The 25,968-nt window shown below is 40.6% G+C and overlaps 1 protein-coding gene across 13 annotated transcripts in view; it reads left to right on the top strand.

The window, feature by feature from the left end:
• elavl2 (ELAV like neuron-specific RNA binding protein 2) overlaps window positions 1-25,968 on the top strand; it is a 161,317-nt gene that overhangs the window by 100,393 nt on the left and 34,956 nt on the right. For 12 of the 13 annotated variants that reach the window (XM_062065211.1, XM_062065216.1, XM_062065213.1 and 9 more), the window contains 2 exons: window positions 21,355-21,577; window positions 21,760-21,798. In XM_062065211.1, the coding sequence (XP_061921195.1) occupies window positions 21,355-21,577; window positions 21,760-21,798 (262 nt within the window). The remainder of the gene's footprint in view (window positions 1-21,354; window positions 21,578-21,759; window positions 21,799-25,968) is intronic. The other variant, XM_062065209.1, reaches the window with a different exon arrangement.

Genomic DNA, 25,968 nt, shown 5'->3' on the forward strand with positions numbered 1-25,968 from the left:
TTTGTCAGTGTGCCATGTGTTATACCCAGTTTACCCTAGGGCAACAACGTTAATATATGTTTGATGAAACGTGATTATGTGCATGAGTGTATGTGTGCATATGTACCTGTATATGTACAGTATGTGTATGTGTGCCTGTACAGTGAATGTATATGTACAGTATGTGTACATGTGTGTACAGCGAATGTATATGTACAGTATGTGTATACAGTATGTGTGTCTGAACAGTGAATGTATATGTACAGTATGTGTAAATGTGTGTCTGTACAGTGAATGTGTATGTACAGTATATGTATGTGTGTGTTTGTACAGTGAATGTATGTGTAGTATGTGTGTGTTTGTACAGTGAATGTATATGTACAGTATGTGTATATGTATGTTTTTACAGTGAATGTATATGTACAGTATGTGTATACAGTATGTTTGTATAATGAATGTGCGTGTGGAAGTACGAACTTTGAGTGTGTAAATATGTACTGTATTTATTTGTATATGTATGTGGGAGCGTAGGTACCTATGTATGTCTGTATGTATGTGTGTGAGTATATGTGAATTTGCATGTACAATACATTTGACTCCCAGTGTGTGCGGGAGCCAGAGTACGGCCCCAGCCTCCCCGAGAACCCATCTCACAAACAGTAGGTGTGGTGCCCAGGGAACCAGGGGCCACCGCCCCCACGCAGCCAAGACGGACAGCGACAGGAACCCCAGAGCCTGGCCCACCGTGCCGCCCACAAGGGCCAGCAGCAGGCCGCAGACAGACGCACCCGGCAGAGGACAAGGCACGAGAAAAACAGGGGGAAGCCAGACCCCAAGCCAGCGAGAGACCACACCCCACACGGACAGAAAGGCGGGACGCCCCGCCCGAGGGGCCCGGAGACCCCCCGCAACCGGACGGGAAGACCGCCCCCGCCCCACCGGCAACAGGGCCCCCACGAGCCCCCCCCCACCCCCGGAGAGCGCGGCGAGGCCAGCCCACGGCCACCCCACCCAAGCCGGCCGCCACAGGACCACCCAGCACGGGGCCACAGGAACCACCCACCCCACCCGCAGGGACCCCAACGATGGAGATGGAACAACCAGCAACCGCCCCGCCGAGTCCCCCCCCGCGAGGTAGGGGAATAAATAAATAAAATAAATAAATACATAATAATAATAATAATAATAATATTAATAAAATATATTTTTTTAAAAAAGGGGGGGAAAAATAAATAAATAAATAATTAAATCTATTTATAAAAATAAATAAATAAATAAATAAATAAAAAAAGAATTAAAAGAAGATCACAGACATGCTGACACACAAGGTCGCTACCCCAACAACTGGCTGACTCGCAGCACCTCGGAATACCCTGCAGCACCAAGCCACCACAGTAGACGCAGGGACCAGACCCAGCAGGCCCCAACCAAGACGGCCACCCGGAAGGGATGGACGGCGGGACCCAGGAGCTCCAGACACGCAGTCCGGATGCAGTAGCCTGAGGCGCCGACCCCCACCCGACAGGCAGGCCCAGAACGTACCCCCAGAAATATACATACATATATATATACATACACATAAACATACACATGTACACATACACACACACACACATGCATACACATACACATATATATACATACATACATACATACATACATACACACACACACATACACATACATATACACAGTTTGTCAGCCCCGACAACCACCACGCGCGCGCGCTGCCACCAGTCACAACATCAGCCACCCCCCTGCACCAGACCCAGCAGCCACGGGCGCCCACACCACAAACAAACGGCAGCAGAAACAGCAGCCACAACACCCACAGACAGCCAGCACCACCCAATCAAATCAAAGCGATCAAAAAATAAACCGCGACCGGCAACCACACGCCAACAGGATCACAGATACCAGCCAGCGCCAGCCCGCCAGCAAGCCCAAACGCCAACACGCAAACAAGAGACACTAACACCCCCCCCCCGCCAAAAGACCCCACCACCCCAACCCAAACCCGCACAAACACACCACCGCCCAAACAACCGAGACACAGTATCCAGACCAGACACGGGCGCCGCGCCGCCACCACATCAGGTCGCCAACAGAGACCCCACAGCGCAAGGTCGGGCCACACGGGCACGGACCCCACCCAACAGGAAGCGAGACCCGCGCGACGCCACACACAAAATAAAAAAATAAAATAAAATAAATAAATATATATATATATATACATATATACATACACATACACATACATACACACATACACACATATATATATATATATATATATATACATATACATACACATATATACACATTAAAAAAAATAAAAATAATAATAATAATAATAAATTAATAAAAGCCTGGCAGGCCACCAGAACGCAGTCCCCGGAATCCGCGCCGGCCGACGAGGCAATGAGGGGTGCGCCGAACCCCAACCCCCCCACATGCATGTGTACAAGGCCCCCAGAGTGTCTACTGTGTAGTTAAAATTAGGAGGTCAGCCATTACAGCCGACCTCCAGTCCCTATTGATGTGTGTACTGTAGCGTGAGTGAGATATGTATGCTTGTGGGAACTAATAATGCGATTAAAATTGGGGGACATCAAGGTCTTGGTGGGTCCCAACCAAGCCGAGCCCTCCAAATCCTAAGTGTCTAATATGCAGCTAAGATTGAGGGATGGCCTAGCAGGGGACAAGACAGGAGGACCGGAGCCCCATAGGAGGCATCCTCAACCCCCCGCCATGCCTCCCTGCAGGACAATCCCCCAAAGTCCTGTATTTGTGTGACTGTGTGTGCTATAAGTAGGAGGAGTAGAGGGCCCGGACATCCCCCCCCAGTCCATGCGGCCGACAACCAGGAACTACGGCCAGGAAGCCGCCCCCCCCCCACGGCCCGTGACCCACACCAGACCACTTTAGCGTGACGTCACGCGAGCCCACCCCCCGCCAAACAAAGCCAGCCCCCGCCCGCCCCAACCCAACCCCGCAGAGCCCATACCAGCAACCAAACGCAGAAAAACTGCACAGCCCCATGCCCAATGCAAACACCGCATCCCGGCCATCCACACAGCAACGCACCCATACGAGTTCCGGCCAGGGGATGGTGCCCCCCAACTGGGGAAGAAGTCAATGCACCCCGTCCGCACGCCAGCCCCCAAACCAGCCGTCAAGCCAACGTCAGCCAGCCCCCACAACCCCACAAGCGCACAGATACCAGCCACAGTCCCCCAACCACTCCAACCCAACACAGCGACGCCAACCGCCGGCAGTACCACAGCAACCATCACCACCACCGCCCGTCCGCAGTACAAACACCCGCGGCCGCCGAAACCTGAAACAAAAAAAAGCGACCTACCCCGTAAACCACAACAACGCACACCCCCAGCTACCACAGAGGCCGCCAACCCACCTACCCCAACTCATCCACATACAGGCCAATCGATCCACCGGACATCCACACCCATACACACACCTACACATACATACACACATACATACACACATACACATATACATACATATATGTATATACACATACATACACATACACACATGCATGCATATACACATACACACACACACACACATATATACACCTACATACATATACATATGCACACATATACACACACATACATACACCAAAACAAAACAAAAACAAAAACAAAAAATATAAAAAATAAAAATAAAAATAAAAATAATAAATAAAATAAAATAAACCCTTTAAATAAAATAAAATAAAAATAAACATGAGGCCTGGTTGCCAACAGTGTCCAGCGCCACCAAACCCCGCAGCCATACCCGCACGTCCAGGCCCCCCCGCCCACCACCCACCAGGCACCCCATCCGGCAAAAAGCCATAAGGGCCCAGCCCCGCACCCACAGCCGGCATGCCATGGCATCTCTGCAGGCCTGGTGCCGCGGTGTCATTCCTCAGTTTAATGTACTGTATGTGGAGAGTGGCGGTGGGGCGAGTACATGAAGAACTTTCTAAATTAAACAGCTGTTTTTAAAATGATTACAATTTTCAGAGCAAAACATTTTATATTTTACCAAAATGTTGCACTAATAGAATGACAGGCTTTTGATCAAGGATTTTTATAGATTTTTTTAAATAACATTTCTGTGGGTTTTAATATTGTGTTTCCAGTAATATATGCGGGAAGATATTATTGAGTGTAAAAATGTCTTCGCAACCCTGATTGTCATTGAAGGTCTGATTTGTTTAAAATTATGCAGATCGCACTTGATTCCCCCAGGAACACACTGGACCGCTCTAGCTTTATGGTTATTTTTTTTGTGAACATCATTGAAACAGTTTTGTTTTTGTTTAACAACAAACTTGATTTAAGAAGCCAATTCTGAATACTCATTAGAGCTGGCGAGAGGATGGATGATGCAGGTGTAAAGATAACCGTGTCATCAGCATACTTTTTAAAAGTTCACATTCATACAACATTTGGCAGATTATATATATATATATATATATATATATATATATATATATATATATATAACAAAACTAACTTGCACAATTCTAAGTTAGTTGGCATTATTTGCCAAGAAAGTGGAGATGTGGCACTTTTTAAACGACTGATAATCTACATACAGGTGAGAATAATCAATTCAATTTGATGACCGAAGCAAAAAAGGTTTTACACTTTAATACTGAAATAAACACACCTACGGTTTATTAAATTAAAATATAGAAAAAAATACCGGCAGCGGTAAAGTTTAGATCCATTAAGGAAAGAAGAAAGTGAATGAATGTTTATAACTGAATACATTTACATATGCATAAAAATGTGTTTTCTTTTCTTTTGTATAATTTTTTACATGATTTAACGTTTATGACAACCTTTTTCCAAAACACAATATAGAATGTTAGATATAACAGGATAATGCATACATGTATCATTTGTTTTCAAAACGGTTACAAAAAAGTGGGACCCCAAAAATGTACTGTGGGACCCCATTTTTATGACTTGATGGGGTCCCTGGGACCCCATTTTGAAAATTCCTAGCGCCAACACTTTGTATATATATGTGTACGTACTGTATATAGACAATCGTGGTCAAAAGTTTACATACACTTGCGAAGGACATAATGTCATGGCTGTCTTGAGTTTCCAATAATTTCTACAACGCTTATTTTTTTGTGATAGAGTGATTGGAGCACATACTTGTTTGTCACAAAAAACATTCATGAAGTTTGGTTCTTTTATGAATTTATTACCTGTCTACTGAAAATGTGACCAAATCTGCTGGGTGAAAAGTATACATACAGCAACATACATTATCAATTTTAGGGCTCATGTGATGCAGTCATTAGACTCTGTTACAAACGCGACAATGGGAAAGTCTAAGGAACTCAGCACAGATCTGAAAAAACGAATCATTGACTTGAACAAGTCAGGAAAGTCACTTGGAGCCATTTCAAAGCAGCTTAAGGTCCCAAGAGCAACGGTGCAGACAATTGTTGGTAAGTATAAAGTGCGTGGCACAGTTTTTTCACTGCCATGATCAGGAAGAAAACGCAAGCCATCATCTGCTGCTGAGAGAAAATTGGTCAGGATGATCAAAAGTCAACCGAGAACCACCAAAAAGCAGGTCTGCAATGAATTGGAAGCTGCTGGAACACAGGTGTCAGTGTCCACAGTCAAGCGTGTTTTGCATCGCCATGGACTGAGAGGCTACCATGCAAGAAGGAAGCCCTTGCTCCAGAAGCGACACCTTAAGGCTCGTCTAAAGTTTGGTGCTGATCGCATGGACAAAGATGAGACCTTCTGGAAAAAGTTCTGTGGTCAGATGAAACAAAAATGTAGCTGTTTGGCCACATTACCCAGCAATATGTTTGGAGGAGAAAAGGTGAGGCCTTTAATCCCAGGAACACCATGTCTGCATGGCAGTGGTAGTATTATGCTCTGGGCCTGTTTTGCTGTCAATGAAACTAGTGCTTTACAGAGTAAATGGGACAATGAAATATGAGGATTACCTCCAAATTCTTCAGGACAACCTAAAATCATTAGCCTGGAGGTTGGGTCTTGGGCGCAGTTGGGTGTTCCTACAGGACAATGACCTCAAACACACATCAAAAGTGGTAAAGGAATGCTAAAATTAGGCTAGAATTAAGGTTTTAGAATGGCCTTCCCAAAGTCCTGACTTAAACCCCTTTGAGAACATGTGGACAATGTTGAAGAAACAAGTCCATGTCAGAAAACAAAAAATGTTGCTGAACTGCACCAATTGTGTCAATAGGAGTGGTCAAAAATTCAACCAGAAGCTTGTGGATGGCTACCAAAAGCGCCTTATTGCAGATGAAATTCGCCAAGGGACATGTAACCAAATATTAACATTGCTGTATGTATACATTGTCGCATTTGTAACCGAGTCTAATAACTGCATCACATGAGCCCTATTTAAATGGGCTCAGAGAAGTCAATAGGTGTCGTCAATCATAATCACTCACATGAAGTTAAGAGGCCATGCCATGAAGCTAATTTGATTTGATTGTAACTTTTCTACATCACCAAAATTGATAATGTATGTTGCTGTACGATACTTTTGACCCAGCAGATTTGGTCACATTTTCAGTAGACCCATAATAAATTCATAAAAGAACAAAACTTCATGAATGTTTTTTGTGACAAATAAGTATGTGCTCCAATCACTCTATCACAAAAAAATAAGTTGTAGAAATTATTGGAAACTCAAGACAGCCATGACATTGTCCTTCACAAGTGTATGTAAACTTTTGACCACAACTGTATATATATGTATATGCATGTATATACTGTATGTGTATATATGTGTGTATATATGTATATATACAAAACCCAAAACCAGTGAAATTGGCATGTTGTGTCAATCGTAAATAAAAACAGAATACAATTATTTGCAAATCCTTTTCAACCTATATTCAATTGAATGCACTGCAAAGACAAGACACTTAACGTTCGAACTGAGAAACTTTGTTTTGCAAATGTTAGCTCATTTGGAATTTGATGCCTGCAACATGTTTAAAAAAATCTGGCACAAGTGGGGAAAAAAGACTGAGAAAGTTGAGGAATGCTCATCAAACACTTATTTGGAGCATCCCACAGGTAATAATTTGGAACATGTGGGTATAAAAGCAGCTTCCATGAAATGCTCAGTCATTTACAAACAAGGATGGGGCAAGGGTCACCACTTTGTGAAGAAATGCGTGAGCAAATTGTCGAACAGTTTAGGAACAACATTTCTCAATGAGCTATTGCAAGAAATTTAGGGATTTCACCATCTACGGTCTGTAATATCATCAAAAGGTTCAGACAATCTGGAGAAATCACTGCACGTAACATTGAATGCCCGTGACCTTGGATCCCTCAGGCGGTACTGCATCAAAAAGCGACATCAGTGTGTAAAGGATATCACCACATTGGCTCAATAACACTTCAGATAACCACTGTCAGTAACTACAGTTCGTCGCTACATCTGTAAGTGCAAGTAAAAACTCTACTATGCAAAGTGAAAGCCATTTATCAACAACACCTCTCGGACTATAACTTTGGTCAAGTGGCTGTTTTCCTTCCAGACAGGTAATCTAATGTTCCATTTTCCTAAATTATGTGTGTATCCTTTCACATGGCGACGTGTGTTATCGATAGTCTGCAACAAAATATGAACTAGAGTATCCTTCGATGTAACTTCACTGTCAACAACCTATGCGTGTGCACGTACAGCTCTTGTGCGCAATTTCGTGCACTTCCAGAGAGGAGGAGAATGGAAGGGACTATCAGCGAGGTGCGCAAAGTGGGCGGTGAGATTTACAGTTTAAATTCTGCCTAGTGACACAAGTTTTAATTACCCTAGATTTAAGTCTTTTGAAGCCTTTTTACAGTCTATCACATTAAGCAAGGATTTTTTGTGGGATTTCTAAATTGTATTCGCTCCAAACCTTTATAATAGGTTGATATCTGCGCCGCAAATCGCTTAGTTTAGACGGCCGCTTGTACTTCTGGTTCATAGCTCTGTCTAAACAGAAGGGCAATACAGCATCTGCAGTGAGCGAACTCGTCTAAAAGATGACACCAGAGCACAAACAATAACACACCTATTAATTATATTCCGCCACGTGACTTCTTCCCGGCAGTGAAAACCAGTGGTGATCATTGAAGCGAAGATGTTCTGAGATGTTTCGAACTATTGTGCTCCACACATCATACATGACAAAACAGATGAAAACTAGGGAAAGCATGGAGGTCTACAACTTCTTTGTGTGGCTGGATCAAAGAAATTGAATCCAAGACTCAACCGGAATAATATGCATCGTTGTTGCTCCGGTAAGGTTGCATTTCATGATTTAGTTTCGCGTCGACTGTCATGTTTGTTGTTGTTGCACGCGCCGTTTACGAGTAGCGTGTTTTCCCCCGTCTTTATCAAAATATGAATGCAGATGTCTGTATGTGCTAAAAGCTTCATTTATGATTGTTGCCTTTAATAAAAGCTTAACCCTTTTAGGTTTTGCCAAGATTTGCTTTCTTTTATTAAGACTTGCCGAGTTGGTGCTTTTCGAAACACTTGTAGCTAACGTGTTTAATAAATGCAAATAATATCAAAGTAATACCTAAATGGGAAAGAATAAACGTTAAAAGCATATCAATCAAACCTTTAACAAAGTGATCACTACAAACTCATGCATTCTTCTAGTGTGCTCCCTTGGACTGGAGTGTGTGCTGCTTTTCTCATTGTTTCGTAAAATCGTGCACCCTTCCTCCTTTTTTAATTACCTCTTGAGGAACTCTGAAGAAACCTTTAACCTTTTCGCGATTTGAAGTATTTGCACAGCCGAAAACCACACAAACATAGGGCATTTTTTCTTCGAGAAAGGTTAAATGGCGCGTTGTACTCATTGAAAACAGCGAGCTTGACCACCGCATGTATTCATTGGGCAGGACGTGAGCCAGACGTGACGTCAGTAACATCCCAGCAATTCAGTGTTTGCTTGTTATTTTTTAAGATTATTTTCATTATGGCCGTCAGCAAAGAAAATTCCATCAATTAGCCACACCGTTTTATAAGCTGCAGGGTTCAAAGCCTTGTAAAAAAGTAGCGGCTTATAGTTTGGAATTTACGTTATTTCATCATGATTCTTCTTTGTAATTTGTAAACACTTTAAGTATAAATAGTTTCTTAAAGGAGAACTGCACTTTTTTTGGTATTTTGCCTATCGTTCACAATCATTATGAAAGACATATTGACGGATATATATATATATTTTAATTGCATTTTAACTCGTAAACAAACGTTATCGTAAATAAGCGTAAACAAAAGTCCACTTACAACAGAGCCAAGAGGAGGTAATCTATTCTGCCCATAAAACCCAATAAAAAACACCAAAAAAGTGTCAACACTACTACATTTACATTTCGTGATTTGAATAATAACCAAGTATTAGTGATATATTGATATTGGTGATATATTGATATAAGCGCTAACAATCGTATTAGTACTTCATTTGACTTATTTGCTTAATCAATTCCATAATTTAGTTCCACAAACTGATTTGCTAAAGACCTTAAGTGTTGTACATGCATACAAATGTCTTAAATTAGATTTTTCTCAAAGGTTACATTTCTCCCCTTTTTTGAGAATAATTGTTGTACTATCTTGGGTAGCAGGTTATAGTCTGCTTTGTACATATTTTTAGCTGTTTGCAAATGCACCAAATTATTGAATTTCAGTATTTTTCTTTCATAGTTCTTTTTATTGATTTCACATTCACATTAACAACAAATTCAAACCCTCTTCATCCCCTACCCCTGCTGTCACTCAAAACAAAAACAAAAAACAAAAGTAAGAGTACAAAAGTACCCAGAGTAAAAAAAATAAAAAATAAAGTTCAATACAAGGCACTTGAGACAAAGTATTTGAAAACTGAAACACACTGTAGAAGCAGCATGACAAGGCCTGAAACGTCGGCAGTCATATTTAGGTACATATCTAGGGCTCTTCCTGCACTTGTGTAGAGGATTGGTCAAAAAAAGTCAAAAAAGATCTCCACACTTTAAAAAACTTGTTTTCAGATCCCCGTAATGTATATCTTATTTTCTCGAGCTTCAGGTTTGCTAGCACGTCCCTTATCCAGTGGGAGACTGAGGGTGGGACAGCCTCCTTCCACTTCATCAATATCAGGCGGCGTGCGAGGAGGGTGGTAAAGGCAACAATTTTGTGACCCCCTACAGGTAGTTCCATCCCTTCAGGAATGTTTCCAAATACAGAAATTAAAGGGTTTGGATCGATTTGAATTGTTAAGACCGTCGAGAGTGCTTCGAAGATGGACTTCCAGTACCCCTTTAGCTTCGGACAAAGCCGAAACGTGTATTAATGTTGCGTTATCTAATTTACATCTATCGCATAATGGGTTAATTTGGGGAAATATTTTTGCTAATTTTGCTTTTGAGAAGTGCACCCGGTGTATAATTTCAGTATTTTTGATCGAATAAATAAAAGGTTTGTATTAGAGCTGGGAATCTTTGGGCAACTCACTCGCCAAGAGTAGAGAATGTGAAGTGATTTTTGGTAAAGGACATTTTGATTATTTCGATAATCGATAAGAATCGATAAGAGAACCGAATCGACAGTTGAATCGGGACCGTAAAAATCGTATTATTTCCATCCCTATTTGTGAACAACTTTACATTTATATAGTAGTTTGTTTTTTTATTGGTTCTTGGGCTACAATTGTAGTTAGTGTGTGTGGGTGTGTGCAAATGTGTGTAAGACATAAAAAAACATACAATTTACTAGAGATGTCCGATAATATCGGCTGATAAATGCTTTAAAATGTAATCGGAAATGATCGGTATCATTTTTTTTATTATCGGTATCGTTTTTTTTTTTATTAATTTTTTTATTTATTAAAGGCCTACTGAAATGAATTTTTTTTATTTAAACGGGGATAGCAGATCCAGTCTGTGTGTCACACTTGATCATTTTGCGATATTGCCATAGTTTTGCTGAAAGGATTTAGTGTAGAGAACATCGACGATAAAGTTCGCAACTTTTGGTCGCTGATAAAAAAAGCCTTGCCTGTACCGGAAGTAGCGTGACGTCGCGGGTTGAAGGGCTCCTCACATTTCCCCATTGTTTACACCAGCAGCCAGAGCGATTCGGACCGAGAAAGTGACGATTACCCCATTAATTTGAGCAAGGATTAAAGATTAGTGGATGAGGAATGTGAGAGTGAAGGACTAGAGTGCAGTGCAGGACGTATCTTTTTTCGCTCTGACCGTAACTTAGGTAAAAGGGCTCATTGGATTCCAGACTTTCTCCTTTTTCTATTGTGGATCACGGATTTGTATTTTAAACCACCTCGGATACTATATCCTCTTGAAAATGAGAGTCGAGAACGCGAAATGGACATTCACAGTAACTTTTATCTCCACGACAATACATCGGTGAAGCACTTTAGCTACGGAGCTAACGTGATAGCTTTGTGCTTAAATGCAGATTGAAACAAAAGAAAAAAGCCCCTGACTGGAAGGACAGACAGAAAATCAACAATACTACTATCAGGAGACACCGAACCAAACACTGGACCTGTAAATACACGGTTAATGCTGGGCCTCCTGTCGAAGCCTAGCAATGCTGTTGCTAACGACGCCATTGAAGCTAACTTAGCTACGGGACCTCGTCAGAGCTACGATAAAAACATTAGCGCTCCACCTACGCCAGCCATCATCTGCTCATCAACACCCGTGCTCACCTGCGTTCCAGCGATCGACGGCGTGACAAAGGACTTCACCCGATCATCGATGCGGTCGGCGGCTAGCGTCGGATAGTGCGTCTGCTATCCATCTCAAAGTCCTCCTGGTTGTGTTGCCGCAGCCAGCCGCTAATACACCGATCCCACCTACAGCTTTCTTCTTTGCAGTCTCCATTGTTCATTAAACAAATTGCACAAGATTCACCAACACAGATGTCCAGAATACTGTGGAATTTTGCGATGAAAACAGAGCTGTTTGTATCGTGATACAATGTGTCCGAATACTTCCGTTTCAACCATTGACGTCACGCGCAAACGTCATCATACATAGACGTTTTCAACCGGAAGTTCCCCGGGAAATTTAAAATTGCACTTTATAAGTTAACCCGGCCGTATTGGCATGTGTTGCAATGTTAAAAGCCTACTGAAACCCACTACTACCGACCACGCAGTCTGATAGTTTATATATCAATGATGAAATTTTAACATTGCAACACATGCCAATACGGCCGGGTTAACTTATAAAGTGCAATTTTAAATTTCCCGCTGAACTTCCAGTTGAAAACGTCTATGTATGATGACGTATGCGTGTGACGTCAATCGTTGAAACGAAAGTATTCGGACACATTGTATCCAATACAAAAAGCTCGGTTTTCATCGCAAAATTCCACCGTATTCTGGACATCTGTGTTGGTGAATCTTTTGCAATTTGTTTAATGAAAAATGAAGACTGCAAAGAAGAAAGTTGTAGGTGGGATCGGTGTATTAGTGGCTGGCTGCAGCAACACAACCAGGAGGACTTTGACTTGGATAGCAGACGCGCTATCCGATGCTAACCGCCGACCGCACGGATGATAAGGTGAAGTCATTTGTCGCTCCGTTGATCGCTGGAATGCAGGTGAGCACGGTTCTTGATGAGCAGATGAGGGCTGGCTGGCGTAGGTGGATAGCTAATGTTATTAGCATAGCTCTGTGAGGTCTCGTTGCTAAGTTAGCTTCAATGGCGTCGTTAGCAACAGCATTGTTAAGCTTCGCCAGGCTGGAAAGCATTAACCGTGTATTTACAGGTCCATGGTTTAATAGTATTGTTGATTTTCTGTCTATCCTTCCAGTCAGGGGTTTATTTCTTTTGTTTCTATCTGCAGTTAAGCCCGATGCTATCACGTTAGCTCCATAGCTAAAATGCTTCGCTGATGTATTGTCGTGGAGATAAAAGTCACTGTGAATGTCCATTTCGCGTTCTCGACTCTCATTTTCAAGAGGATATAGTATCCGAGGTGGTTTAAAATACAAATCCGTGATCCACAATAGGAAAAGTAGAGAGTGTGGAATCCAATGAGCCAGCTTGTACCTAAGTTACGGTAAGAGCAAAAAAAGATGCGTCCTGCACTGCACTCTAGTCCTTCACTCTCACGTTCCTCATGCACAAATCTTTCATCCTGGCTCAAATTAATGGGGTAATCGTCGCTTTCTCGGTCTGAATTGCTCTCGCTGCTGGTGTAAACAATGGGGAAATGTGAGGAGCCCTTCAACCTGTGACGTCACGCTACTTCCGGTACAGGCAAGGCTTTTTTTATCAGCGACCAAAAGTTGCGAACTTTATCGTTGATGTTCTCTACTAAATCCTTTCAGCAAAAATATGGCAATATCGCGAAATGATCAAGTATGACACATAGAATGGATCTGCTATCCCCGTTTAAATAAAAAAAATTCATTTCAGTAGGCTTTTAAGATTTCATCATTGATATATAAACTATCAGACTGCGTGGTCGGTAGTAGTGGGTTTCAGTAGGCCTTTAAATCAACATAAAAAACACAAGATACACTTACAATTAGTGCACCAACCCAAAAAACCTCCCTCCCCCATTTACACTCATTCATACTCATTCACACAAAAGGGTTGTTTCTTTCTGTTATTAATATTCTGGTTCCTACATTATATATCAATATATATCAATACAGTCTGCAAGGGATACAGTCCGTAAGCACATATGATTGTGTGTGTTGCTGGTCCACTAATAGTACTAATTAAACTTAATTTTACTCATTTTCATTAATTACTAGTTTCTATGTAACTGTTTTTATATTGTTTTACCTTCTTTTTATTCAAGAAAATGTTTTTAATATATTTATCTTATTTTATAAAAAAATTTAAAAAGGACCTTATCTTCACCATACTTGGTTGTCCAAATTAGGCATAATAATGTGTTAATTCCACGACTGTATATATCGGTATTGGTAATTAAGAGTTGGACAATATTGGATATCGGCAAAAAGCCATTATCGGACATCCCTACAATTTACTGCAACATGTTTCCTTTAGTTGGAAGTGGAATTCCTGTAGGCTGAAATGTGAACACTTTTACTGACACAGATGACAGTACATGATATAAATGTTCTTTTTACTCGTTTATAAAGTAGTGATTGTAGATTTGTCTTGCCTTGTCTGATGTCATGTCACCTTTTACAGTCAGTGTGTTTTTATGCACTAAAGTAGTCTGATTGGTCAAATAATTCAGTTTGTTCTATTTTTACAGCTACATGTGAAGTTCTAGTTTCTATGTTCTTATCCTTAATGTGACTGTTGGCCATACAGTGTGTCTCCGTACACTAGGGGGCGATTGTGGTCATTTCAGCTTGTGTAACTTAGTGGGAATCTAAACACTACAGTAGAAGATGAGCATGCTACATGCTAATAAGCTGGCGCTGGTAACTTAAGCTCCGGATGTAACAGATAACTAGAACTTTCCACTGCTATTTGGTGTTGTTGGTAGTGTTTTAATTTGTTGAAATGACACTTGTGGTTATTTGGATCATCAGAAATACAAAATGATCGCCATTTTAGTCAACAAGTTAACTATTTAATGTTAATACAAACTATGCAGTGAATTATTTTTAATAACTGCGTCATAGGGCTGTACGGTATGCCGGTATTAGTATAGTACCGCGATACTAATGAATTGTATTCGATACTATACCGCCTCTAAAAAGTAGCGGTCCTCCACCCGTCGTGTCATGCAGAACGCCCTCAGGAAGAGGTTCTTTAAGCCATGGCTAGCTAGCTAGCTGCTAATGTCCGTCCGCAGTCAGCAATGTAGTAACTACTTCAATATCACTAATTCTTGTCTCCATGGAGACAAATCAAGTATGATTATTTCAAGTATCCGCTCTGTAGGTCACGTGATAGCTATACATGCTTCACTTAACACCGCAGCGCATCGGAGCCAAGATAATGGATGAGTAAAAACTTGTCTATAGTTGACAACGTCAACACAAGATTTCATTATGTCCAATCATTATCTATTAAGGCGACCATTTTAACTTTGAACACACTAATCACATCTAAATGAAATGCATACTTAATCAACAGCCATACATGTAACACTAAGGGTGGCCGTATGAACAACGCCAACACTGTCATAAACATGTGCCATATAGTGAAACCCTACTAAACAACAATGACAAACACATTTTGAGAGAATATTTGCACTGCAACACAACAAAAACACTACAGAACAAATTCCCAGAATTCTCTGCAGCGCCAATTCATCTGGGAAACTCTAATATCAACAAATGCCATTGGTGTATCTACACCTAACATCCACTGTAATGATACCAAGTACTGGAGCGTATCTAGTCGATACTACTATGATTAAATCGATATTTTTTAGCATCACAAAATCTTCTATCGTTTTTTTTTTTTTTTATGATATTATGTTTATAAACTCAAATATGTCCCCGGACACATGAGGACTTTGAATATGACCAATGTATGATCAAGTAACTACTTGGTATCGGATTGATACCCACATTTGTGGTATCATCCAAAACTAATGTAAAGTATCAAACAGAAGAATAAGTGATTGCATTTTAACAGAAGTGTAGATAGAACATGTTGAAACAGACAATAAGCAGATATTAACGGTAAATAAACAATTAGATTAATCATTCATTTTCTACCACTTGTCCTTAATAATTTTGACAAAATAATAGAATGATAAATGACACAATATGTTACTGCATACTTCAGCAGCTAAATTAGGACCCTTTGTTTGTTAACTTACTACTAAAGGACAAGTTGTCTTGTATGTTCACTATTTTATTTAAGGACAAACTTGCAATAATAAACCGTAAGATTTTGTTTTAAAATAAAGCCAATAATTACATTTTTTGTGGTCCCCTTTTATTTAGAAAAGTACCAAAATATTTTGGTACTGGTACAAAAATATTGGTATGGGGACAATACTACTGCGTCACAAGTCAATAACATTGTCTAAACTGTTGTATTTGGACGTTTGATTTTTACATCCCTAAATAAAGTATGAGTAACAATGTTGTGGATAATCTGAATGAATGAGATGTCTTAAAGTCATGTGTGATCTACCACTATTTATTGTTGTCTTTTGACTAACAAAACATACACATACATTTTACTCTGAATTAATTCCATTGTGTGTATAAAAAAGTTGGTTTATCAATCAATCAATCAATGTTTATTTATATAGCCCTAAATCACAAGTGTCAATTGTGATTTAGTGTTTATTGAATCGATTTCAACTCACTGAATTGTTTTGGGCCTGAATTGTATCGACCCTGAATCGTATTGGCAACCACAAATATCGAATCGTTGTTTAAACAAATCGTTACACTCTTAAGATATTGTGTTGAAATTAATAATTATCGGTTTGTTGTCAGATGTGATGTTGCAGTGCTCTTCAGCTTATTTCCCTGTTTCAACAGTTTTTGGTGGATTTCATGAGGATGACCGTAGAGGTGTTATTTCTTCCATTCAATGGGATGCATGAGTCTTTTTTTTTTTTTTTATTGCAGAAAGTTTATTACTTGCTGCTGTGCTGAGGCGACATCCATTTAATCTGATTCTCCTCTATTATCCACAGCTACGGCGTAGGATCTGGGAATGATGCGCAGCCCTGTCACGATTGTATCATTCATTAATTTTTCCTAAACCATATATGTTTCAAAGCGATGTAATCTTGTTGCAGAACCTTCATTTCTTGATGCATTGCTATATTTTCCTCTCTGAGAACTATATCTCTTGTCGCATTTTAGTTTGCTCCTTTAGTAAATTCATCACATTACTTTGAGATCACAAATCTCTCGTTTCAAGCTGTTATTCTCTGTTTGCAGGCTTTCTTTGTTGCCATATCTGTTTTCTGAATATTTCTTGTATCTGATTTTAGGCTTGCCACATCTGCTTTCCTGGTTGATTTCAGGTTGTCTCTTTTTTGTAAGACCAATGTGTTGTCCTGCCTTCCCTCGTATCCTGTTTGCAGAAACTCATTTGATGAGACCGAAGGTTTCCGGGCTTTGTGATAGGTTACAATGCTTGGGTTTTGGGATCATTGCTATGGCAGTCCGCTGACAGCTGTTGCCTCTTCAGCGACTTACGGCACTTTTAACTTGTATATTTCAACAATTTTGTACATTGTGTCCACCTCCAAAGACATGCACCTGGGGATAGGTTAATTGGCAACACTAAATTGGCTCTAGTGTGTGAATGTGAGTATGAATGTTGTCTGTCTATCTGTGTTGGCCCTGTGATGAGGTGGCGACTTGTCCAGAGTGTAACCCGCACTGCCCGAATGCAGCTGGGATAGGCTCCAGCACCCCCGCGACCCCGAACGGAACAAGCGGTAGAAAATGAATGGATGTGTGAATGTGAGTGTGAACTGTGAATATTGTCTCTCTGTGTTGGCCCTGCGATGCGGTGGGGACTTGTCCAGGGTGTACCCCGCACTGCCCGAATGCAGCTGGGATAGGCTCCAGCACCCCCGCGACCCCGAACGGGACAAGCGGTAGAAAATGGATGGATGTGAGTGTGAACTGTGAATATTGTCTCTCTGTGTTGGCCCTGCAATGAGGTGGGGACTTGTCCAGGGTGTACCCCGCACTGCCCGACTGCAGCTGGGATAGGCTCCAGCACCCCCGCGACCCGAGAGGGATAGGCGGTAGGAAATGGATGGATGGATGATTAGAGCACAATTGGAGGTGTCAGCCCATCAACTGAGATCCCTCTGTTTGATCAGAAACACTTAAAACTGTTCCACAATCCACCGGCTTGATCTTGATCAGCATGATCAGGCTTCAGGTTGCTAGGCAACCGCTTTGAATTGCAATGGGGCGTCTGAAATCCCTTTTTCTTTTTTATTTATTTTCTTTTTTTTTTTTTAGCAAATCTTTGCCTCTTACCAGACCAACAGCAGTTTGAAGATGTGAGCAATAAGCTGGAAAGCACAAGGGACCTAAAAATATCCCACCGGAATTCTTGAAACACCATGGCACAAAATGCATCAACTGGCTGAGAATATTCTACTCTGCTTGTTTGAGCTACAAGTTGATCCTAAAGATCTGACAGAAAGCCACCGTGGTTGCCTTGCCAAAACCAAATAAGCCCACAGACGATCCCAGGAGCTATCGTCCTATTTCGCTGCTTTGCCTACGGTACTGTCGCACATCAAGGCCTGGCATTAAAGCTCAAACAGAAGATCCCCCACAAGCACAAAGTAAATTTTCTCACCAACATATTGGCAAATTTAACCTTTGTGCTGAAGACTAGCGACGGACAATGTAGCCCTCCCGGAGGTCTAAAATATGGAGTGCCACACATTCCTCTCACCTATGCTATTTAACAGCAACATTAGTCACAGCCCTAAAACCAAGTCCCACCAGTTGGTTATGTTGACGACCTTGCACTGCTCTACTCACGCAAAAGCTGTCACAAAGTGGAGGAAACACTCATGGCCGATATGGCCCTATTGGCAGAATACCTACAAAGGTCGAGAATCAAACTGAGTTTGGCCAAGACCACCGTCACACCTTTCCATTTGAACAACAGGGAAACTGGTCAATATCTGTCTATCCACCTCAATGGGACCGCACTTCTGATCAATAAATTCCCCAAAGCTTGACCAACAGCTTATGTACAAACGTCAGATCAATGCTCTTTGGGCCAAACTCTCAGCGCAAAACAACCTGTTCGAGAAGCTTAGCCGGATTGTCCTGAGGGAGCTAGCACTCAAACACTCAAAACAGGTGCCCTTGCGCTTGTGTACAGCACCACCGAATATACAACACCAGTGTGGTGCCGCGCCGTACATGCCACTAAAGTCGATGTCTTCCTCCAAAGTTACCAGAAGGATAATCACTGGGTGTCGGTGCCCCACTACCACTGACCTCCTACTTGTACTGTCAGGAATCACCCCATCCAGTCTGTGCAGAGAAAACGTGTCCTCTACCGCCCTACCTAACAAACTGCACTAAATGAAAACTACCTCCTAAACCAGCTGGTGGCTAAGTCACAACCCCTGGGCGCCCCAGAGACTGAAATGACGTCAGCCTTTCTATCGCCATGTTCAGGCCTCTGCGACTTCTGGAATAACAACTGAGAAAAAACTACAAGACCATAACAGTTTACAGTTCTCCAAAAAACCAAAGCCCCACCCATGTTTGTATGGAGCCTTGTTAAAACACTGTATGCTTCAGACTCAAACGTCAGACTGCAAATTATTTAATCCAGTGGTCCGTGGATCGATTGGTACCGGGCCGCACAAGAAATTAAAAAATAAATAAATAAAATTTTTAAATGTACACATTTTTATTTTTTTTTTTTTTTTTATTAAATCAACATAAAAAACACAAGATACACATACAATTAGTGCACCAACCAAAAAAACCTCCCTCCCCCATTTACACTCATTCGCACAAAAGGGTTGTTTCTTTCTATTAATATTTATGGTTCCTACATTATATATCAATATAAATCAATACAGTCTGCAGGGATACAGTCCGTAAGCACGCATGATTGTATTTTTTAATGACAAAAAAAAACAAAAAACATTTTTTTATTTTATTTTTTTGTTATTTTCCCCCATTCCCCCATTTTTTATTGCATCCTTTTTCCATTGGCAGGGAGTGAAGTAATCAACTGTCCTAATGATTTGTCAGCTCTTGGATTTTGAAATATAAACCTTTTTAGTGGCTCTAATTTAGCCATCAGCTTTTGAATTTAGCTGGAGATATTTTTAGGCGTGTGCTAACAATAAAGACGAAAAAGATGACTACTTCATTCTGAAAATATGTATTCATTAACTGTGCTGCTCATTAGGATGCAATTAAAATAGCTATTACCTCTAAATTACACTGAGTGCGTTGCTGCGGAGATTATTAATTTCCATTCTTTATAGGCAATGTGTCAAATTACACCAGCGCCACAGCGTTTTCTTTACTGCGTCAGCTCTAACGCTCTTCAACAAATACGCAAGGTTTCTTTATTTACCGAACACCACAGCAAAGCGCATCAATGTTGCACACGTGGGTAGTGCAAGAAAGGACATACGACGTAAACACAATAGTTCCGGTTGACTTCCATAATAAACGCTCCATGTTAAATAATACTTCACTTATAAAGAACAGTAAAAATCTGGGGGGAAAAGAGACTAATCCAAGCAAGTCCAACCATATTTTCCTCCTCCAGTTGGATCTTCTGCCTGTTGGCTGTTGAATTTATTAAACATAACAATTGTCTTGCAAGAATGTGCATAATTTCAGCGCGAGAACCTGTCTGTGTCGACGCGGACCTGTCATGCTCTGTACGCAGCCGGTTTGTATTGGCAGAGTACATAGCTTGCAGCACAACCGCAATGCAAACACACTTAGTAAAATTTAGGGGGTTAACTTGCTCAAATAAAAGGAAAGGCAAAGCACTGATAGCAAAGTATCAATTTCGTATGTGAACAGCCGACAATCAAAAAAAGTTGTAAAAAAACATGCCATTTGTGATGTTTTTTAAACCTACACGGAGTTATATAGACAGTTATCTGACATGTTATGTTATTTTCATTTATTATGCGCCCCCCAACCAACTGTTACATCAGCCCGGGGCGCAGCCCGAGTAGAGAAACAAAAAAACAGAGACTGAGACACATAAAAGAATCTAAAATAAACATTTATAAACGTTTGGAGTTTTCCCCAATTGTGTCGATTTTCCAATTGGTGACGTCAGCGGATATCTCCACATATGGTATGCTTTGTGCGAGTCCACCATAGTAGTCCGATGTGTAGTCAATAAGTTCCTTCTTTTCCTTTATCAATCTATTTTGTTGTGGGGCAGACTGGCTTGTACATGCACTGTTGCCATTTCTAAAACAAAGTAGCGTATAGTTCTAACTTTTATCTGTCAGAAGACTCGATCTGGAAGCGGCAAAAACTACAACATGGCCACCTGCGTTAAGACAAAGTTGAAGTAGGGGCACGCAAAACAGCGCAACATAAAGAGACAGTCAGAGAGCGGCTTGAAGATGGTCTGCAAAACATAATCTATATCTTTTTACCAAAGAACTACAAATACATGTTATGTAGACCACAAGGAAGTGTTTCAAATGTAGAAAAAAAATCATATGACGTAGATCTTTTCGACGCTTCATATCAAAATATACATTACCAGTCACAAGTATTGATAGATTTCCTTATCCAATTGAATGAGAGGAATGTCCAAACTTTTCACTGGTATTCCAGTATACGTTGTAAATGTATCTTGTGAACTTTATTTGATGAAACCAATTTTGTGAACATTTGTGCCTTGTGTACGCCCTTCTGCTCAGGGCTTTCTAGAGGGGTTGGTTTTATCCGCTTTGACCGGCGAGTGGAGGCGGAGGAAGCTATCAAGGGCCTTAACTGCCAGAAGCCGCCTGGCGCCACTGAGCCTATCACAGTGAAGTTCGCCAACAACCCCAGCCAGAAGACTAGCCAGGCGCTGCTCTCCCAGCTGTACCAGTCACCCAATCGAAGGTACCCAGGACCACTCGCACAGCAGGCACGCTTCAGGTATAAGGCACGCAACCAAAATAAAATAAAAAATAATAACGATGATGGCACAGCAAAATCCGATTATCATTTTTACCCTACATATTGACGTTGTGTCTTTTTCTGGACTGATGCTTGCTGAACAACCTTTATTCCATTGTATTGACATTAAAATGCACTTATTTTTTGTCTGGTGTCTTTAGGCTGGACAATCTGCTTAACATGGCTTATGGCGTTAAAAGGTATGTCCATTTTGCATATTCTTGTTTATACATGTTATATGTTTTTTTACTTATGAGTTTTTTTAGTTTTTTATTTAACATTTCCACTAATAGTTATCCTTTTTCTAGTCCATTTCAACATCACTGAATTTGGATAATTTTGAATTTTTTCCAATAAAATAAAAAATAGAAAATGTTTGTTCACAACAAAAACACTAGTAACACAAGTAATCTCACACAAAAATACTAAATGAAACAGCGTCTTCTATTAAATGAACACCTGTCTTAGTCTGTTCTATTGTTACACTAAGGAATAACATTTTTTACCATTTACAAAATTTTAATCATTAGTGGTTTTTTTATGAAATGTACTTTGCATTTGCTTATCTTAAATAAAATGATAAAATAAATAATAATAAAAATACAAATTTACTACAAATGTTTTTCAAATATGCATTTTTTAAATATATTAAAGGAAATTGAAATAACTTTAAAATGTTTACACATTTAAAAATGATAAATTCATACATACTTGACAAAAAGAAAGCAATTTATAGAATACCATTTTACAAAAAGGAAATATATATAAAATACATTTTAAAACTTCAGTTTACCTTATTAAATGTGTCCGTAAAAAAGCACTATGGTTAACAAATATCTCAGAACAGGTCACACAAAAGTCACAAAAAACTACTTCGCCTGCCAAACTTAACTGATCTTCCATTCTTCCAGCATAGAACTGCTTTGAATGTGCAATTATCAATTTTTTTTGTATTTGTATATTTGTACAATATATATACTGGCAAATGTCTTAAAGCTTAAACTTAATGTCACATGTCAGATGAGAGCTCTTTTTCACTTTCTTGGGCGTTATTGCAGCATGTTGCATATTCAACGTATTTTCAATTTTGTTCACCTTGATCTATTATGGACATGTCCTGTCCTGTTTTGTGGGGAAAAATGCCTTGCATCAGACGTCTTTCAGAATCCAGCAGTATTTTTTTATCCATTGCTTCCTCCTCACCAAGTATACTTTTTCTCCAAATTCCTCCAGTGGAAGCTTACCAGGTGACAATAAACTTTTTTTTTTTTCCTTTACCCCGCCTATCACAGTGGATGTTCTCTCAGAGGCTAACTAGAGCACATAATCTTGCATGACACGTCCTGCAATAATAAGCCATTGCCCCTAATTCATACCTTACTAAGTAGTTTAACATTTTCTGCTTGTGAAAGTTGTAAACAAAGGCACTCATCACTGGGTGGGATGCACTTTTATATGTAATATAATTTAGAATGAAAGTTGTGGTATGTACCGGTAATTCAGTTTCCCTTCTAAGAGGCAATACATAATTTCAATGAAAACATATTATGCATTTGTGTAGCAATTGTGAGTAGATATGTAACAATATGAACATTACATGTCATGGTTATTGTGACCAAAATGATCAGTTATCATCGCTGTGTTGTTGAATGTGCTCAAAAAGTAGGTATACACAAACTGAAATCATTTAAAGGGGTCCTAACATGCAAAACCAACTTTTCTTACATGTTGGTAACTGTTTTTGTGTATTTGGGATCCCAATAAGTCCCGAAATTCAAACCATGGAGGCATGGCTGAGATCTTTTTTAAAGACAATCTTGCCTTCTTCCAAACTTGTTTCAAACAAGCCGTTTGGAATTTGACACTTTAGTGAGGTATTTTGCTTTAGTTACATCAGCCAATATCTCAATATGTGGTAGACGTTTACCTGAAGAGCTTTGTGCGAGTCCAACATTTTTTATCCAGGTGTACTACAAAGTTATAGTCAATAAGTTTATTTTCTTATATCCTTTTGTTGCGTAGCAGACTGCCTTGTACTTGCACATGCATGCTAAAATCCTAAAAAGTAGTGTATAGTTCTAACTACATCTGGCAGTAGACTATATGAAGCACTAGCATGGCTGACGGGTTGGAGACATGTAAATGTGATTTGTTTTTTTAAATGTTCATCTTCCTTTGTGTTATTTTTCCAAGGTTTTAGAGTGTTATTTAATGATTAAAGGCAGTGTTTCCCACACATTCATTTATTTGTGGCGGCCCGCCACGAAAGAATTACGTCCGCCACGACTCTGATTTTCTTAATTTTTATTTTCGGGATTTGAATGCATCTATTTTGAAAGGACAGCTGGAGAGAGACGGGGGAGGAGGTAGAGAGTGATAGGGGGGATTGACGCGGAGCAAAGCGACTGTCAGGTGGGATTGTAGTGGGTTGTCCGAAGCTTAAGCAGGCAACAAAAGTAGTTTAGTACAACACATTTATTTACCCATTATCAGAAGTGCAGGTTGAATTGAGTTGTCCGTGCAAGCAGACACAATGTACTCCGGAGCACACAAGACACACACAAGCCAAAATCACTCTCGAGTCCCGGTCTTCTGCCATTTTTTATATGTCTCTTGTGCGTCACTGTTTTTATCTCGTGCGTCATGATTGTTTTTGTAACATCCTTGGACTCCCCAGTCATACCCAAACAACCAAAACATTCTGTAGACAGGTTGGCACGACTTGATATTCACTTTTGTCCCACACCCGGGGACAGAATAGAAGAGAAATCTAATGAGCATACATTCTTGACAGACATGAAATATAGGTCAAAGGTCAGAAATTCTACTACATACCCTCCTTCCAGGGTCCTAAGACCCTGGACCAAAACAATTTCTGACGTAGACCACTAACTTAAATCTCTACCACAGATAGAGGCAAAAACCTCAATGTTTTTATACGAGGCAAAAATTCCGTCTATGACCCTCCTTCAGAGCGATCGCTGTTACCAGCCTGCAGTAAAACCATCTCACAGAACACAATTAGTGGCCTACCCTTTGATTTAGTAAAGGAATAACAAATACTTTGATCATGAACATAATTAGATGAATGTATATAGACTTATGACTAAGACATTTGCAAAAATATTTTTCCCCGCATTTGCAATGAATGTAGTTACCAATATTGTTAATTACCAATTGATTTTGAACACACAACTGAATTTCGTATGAGTCCATGTTCGATTAGTGCTCGTATAGATGGCTCGGTGGTGCCTCAGGCTGGTGGCCTGCCGACACCTCGTTGGGCTTTTGGCTGCCTTGGTGAAGAAAGAGATCTACTCAAACAGTCTGTCTCTGTCTCTTCTTGGGGTGTGGTTCAGTCCATTGGGCAGACTGTTTAATGGCATGTGCGCGCTGGCCGCTTTGGGGAAAATTGAGGTAGAGTTGGGGCTTTGGAGAAGGCTGGGGCAGAGTATGGGGCGTTTGGGCTTTGGTCCAGGCCCTCAGCTTGCTTCAAGGCCTCCTTGCCGCTTCGGCACTCCCGACACCTCCTTCCACAGCTACTGGAGTCCCGACGGACACATATTGGCTGGCAACCTTAGTCGTTCTCGTCATCGCTGGCAAGGTGTTGTCTCTCCTCTCGGTTCCTTCCAGTCAGGTATCGGGTGTTGGTCCTGGATTGGCTTTGACCGTGCCCCTCTCAGCGAGTGCAAGGGAATCTGGGGTGGCTGCTTTCATCCTCAAATCTGCACAGAGAAACTGGCACACAAATTCTACATTTTGCAAACATACCATTTTGGTCTCATGGTCTTTCCGCCTTTCAAGGAATCTGCTGGTCCTGGGACTGAGGATAATAGCCTGCTTCCTTAAGATGGGTGCCGTTGTTTGACCTACTCTTTTTGGGGAAACCATGTCGGGATATTAGATCATTCACAAAACATTTAATTACTGAATTGGCATCCTCCTTTGAGGTTGGTGGTTGCTTCTGCCACCTACTGTAATTGTCAATCTAAATCATTACGTACCTTTATCCTTGTACCGGATTGATCATATCCATTAAATGAAACCTCAACACGCTCAAACTTGACCCAATCCAAACTCACCTCCCCCCTCTGTCCCTCTAACAGGGACAGTGTTAGTCGTAGTAATAGTAATAGTAGTAGTAGTAGTAGTAGTAGTAGTAGTAGTAGTAGTAGTTTCAGAAACATCCAAGAAAAAGAAAGGCAGCTGATAGTCAAGCGCAGCAAGAACAGAGGCGGAGGACAGGTCATGTTTGAGGTCACTGTTCGCTTTTGCAATAGTACTTTGATATTTTACAACACCTAGTGAATTATTGTGGCCACAATAATTCACTAAATAGTTGTATTTAATTTAGTCTATATATGATGGGA

This window comes from Entelurus aequoreus, linkage group LG12, assembly GCF_033978785.1.
Source record: "Entelurus aequoreus isolate RoL-2023_Sb linkage group LG12, RoL_Eaeq_v1.1, whole genome shotgun sequence".
Classification (NCBI taxonomy): domain Eukaryota; kingdom Metazoa; phylum Chordata; class Actinopteri; order Syngnathiformes; family Syngnathidae; genus Entelurus; species Entelurus aequoreus.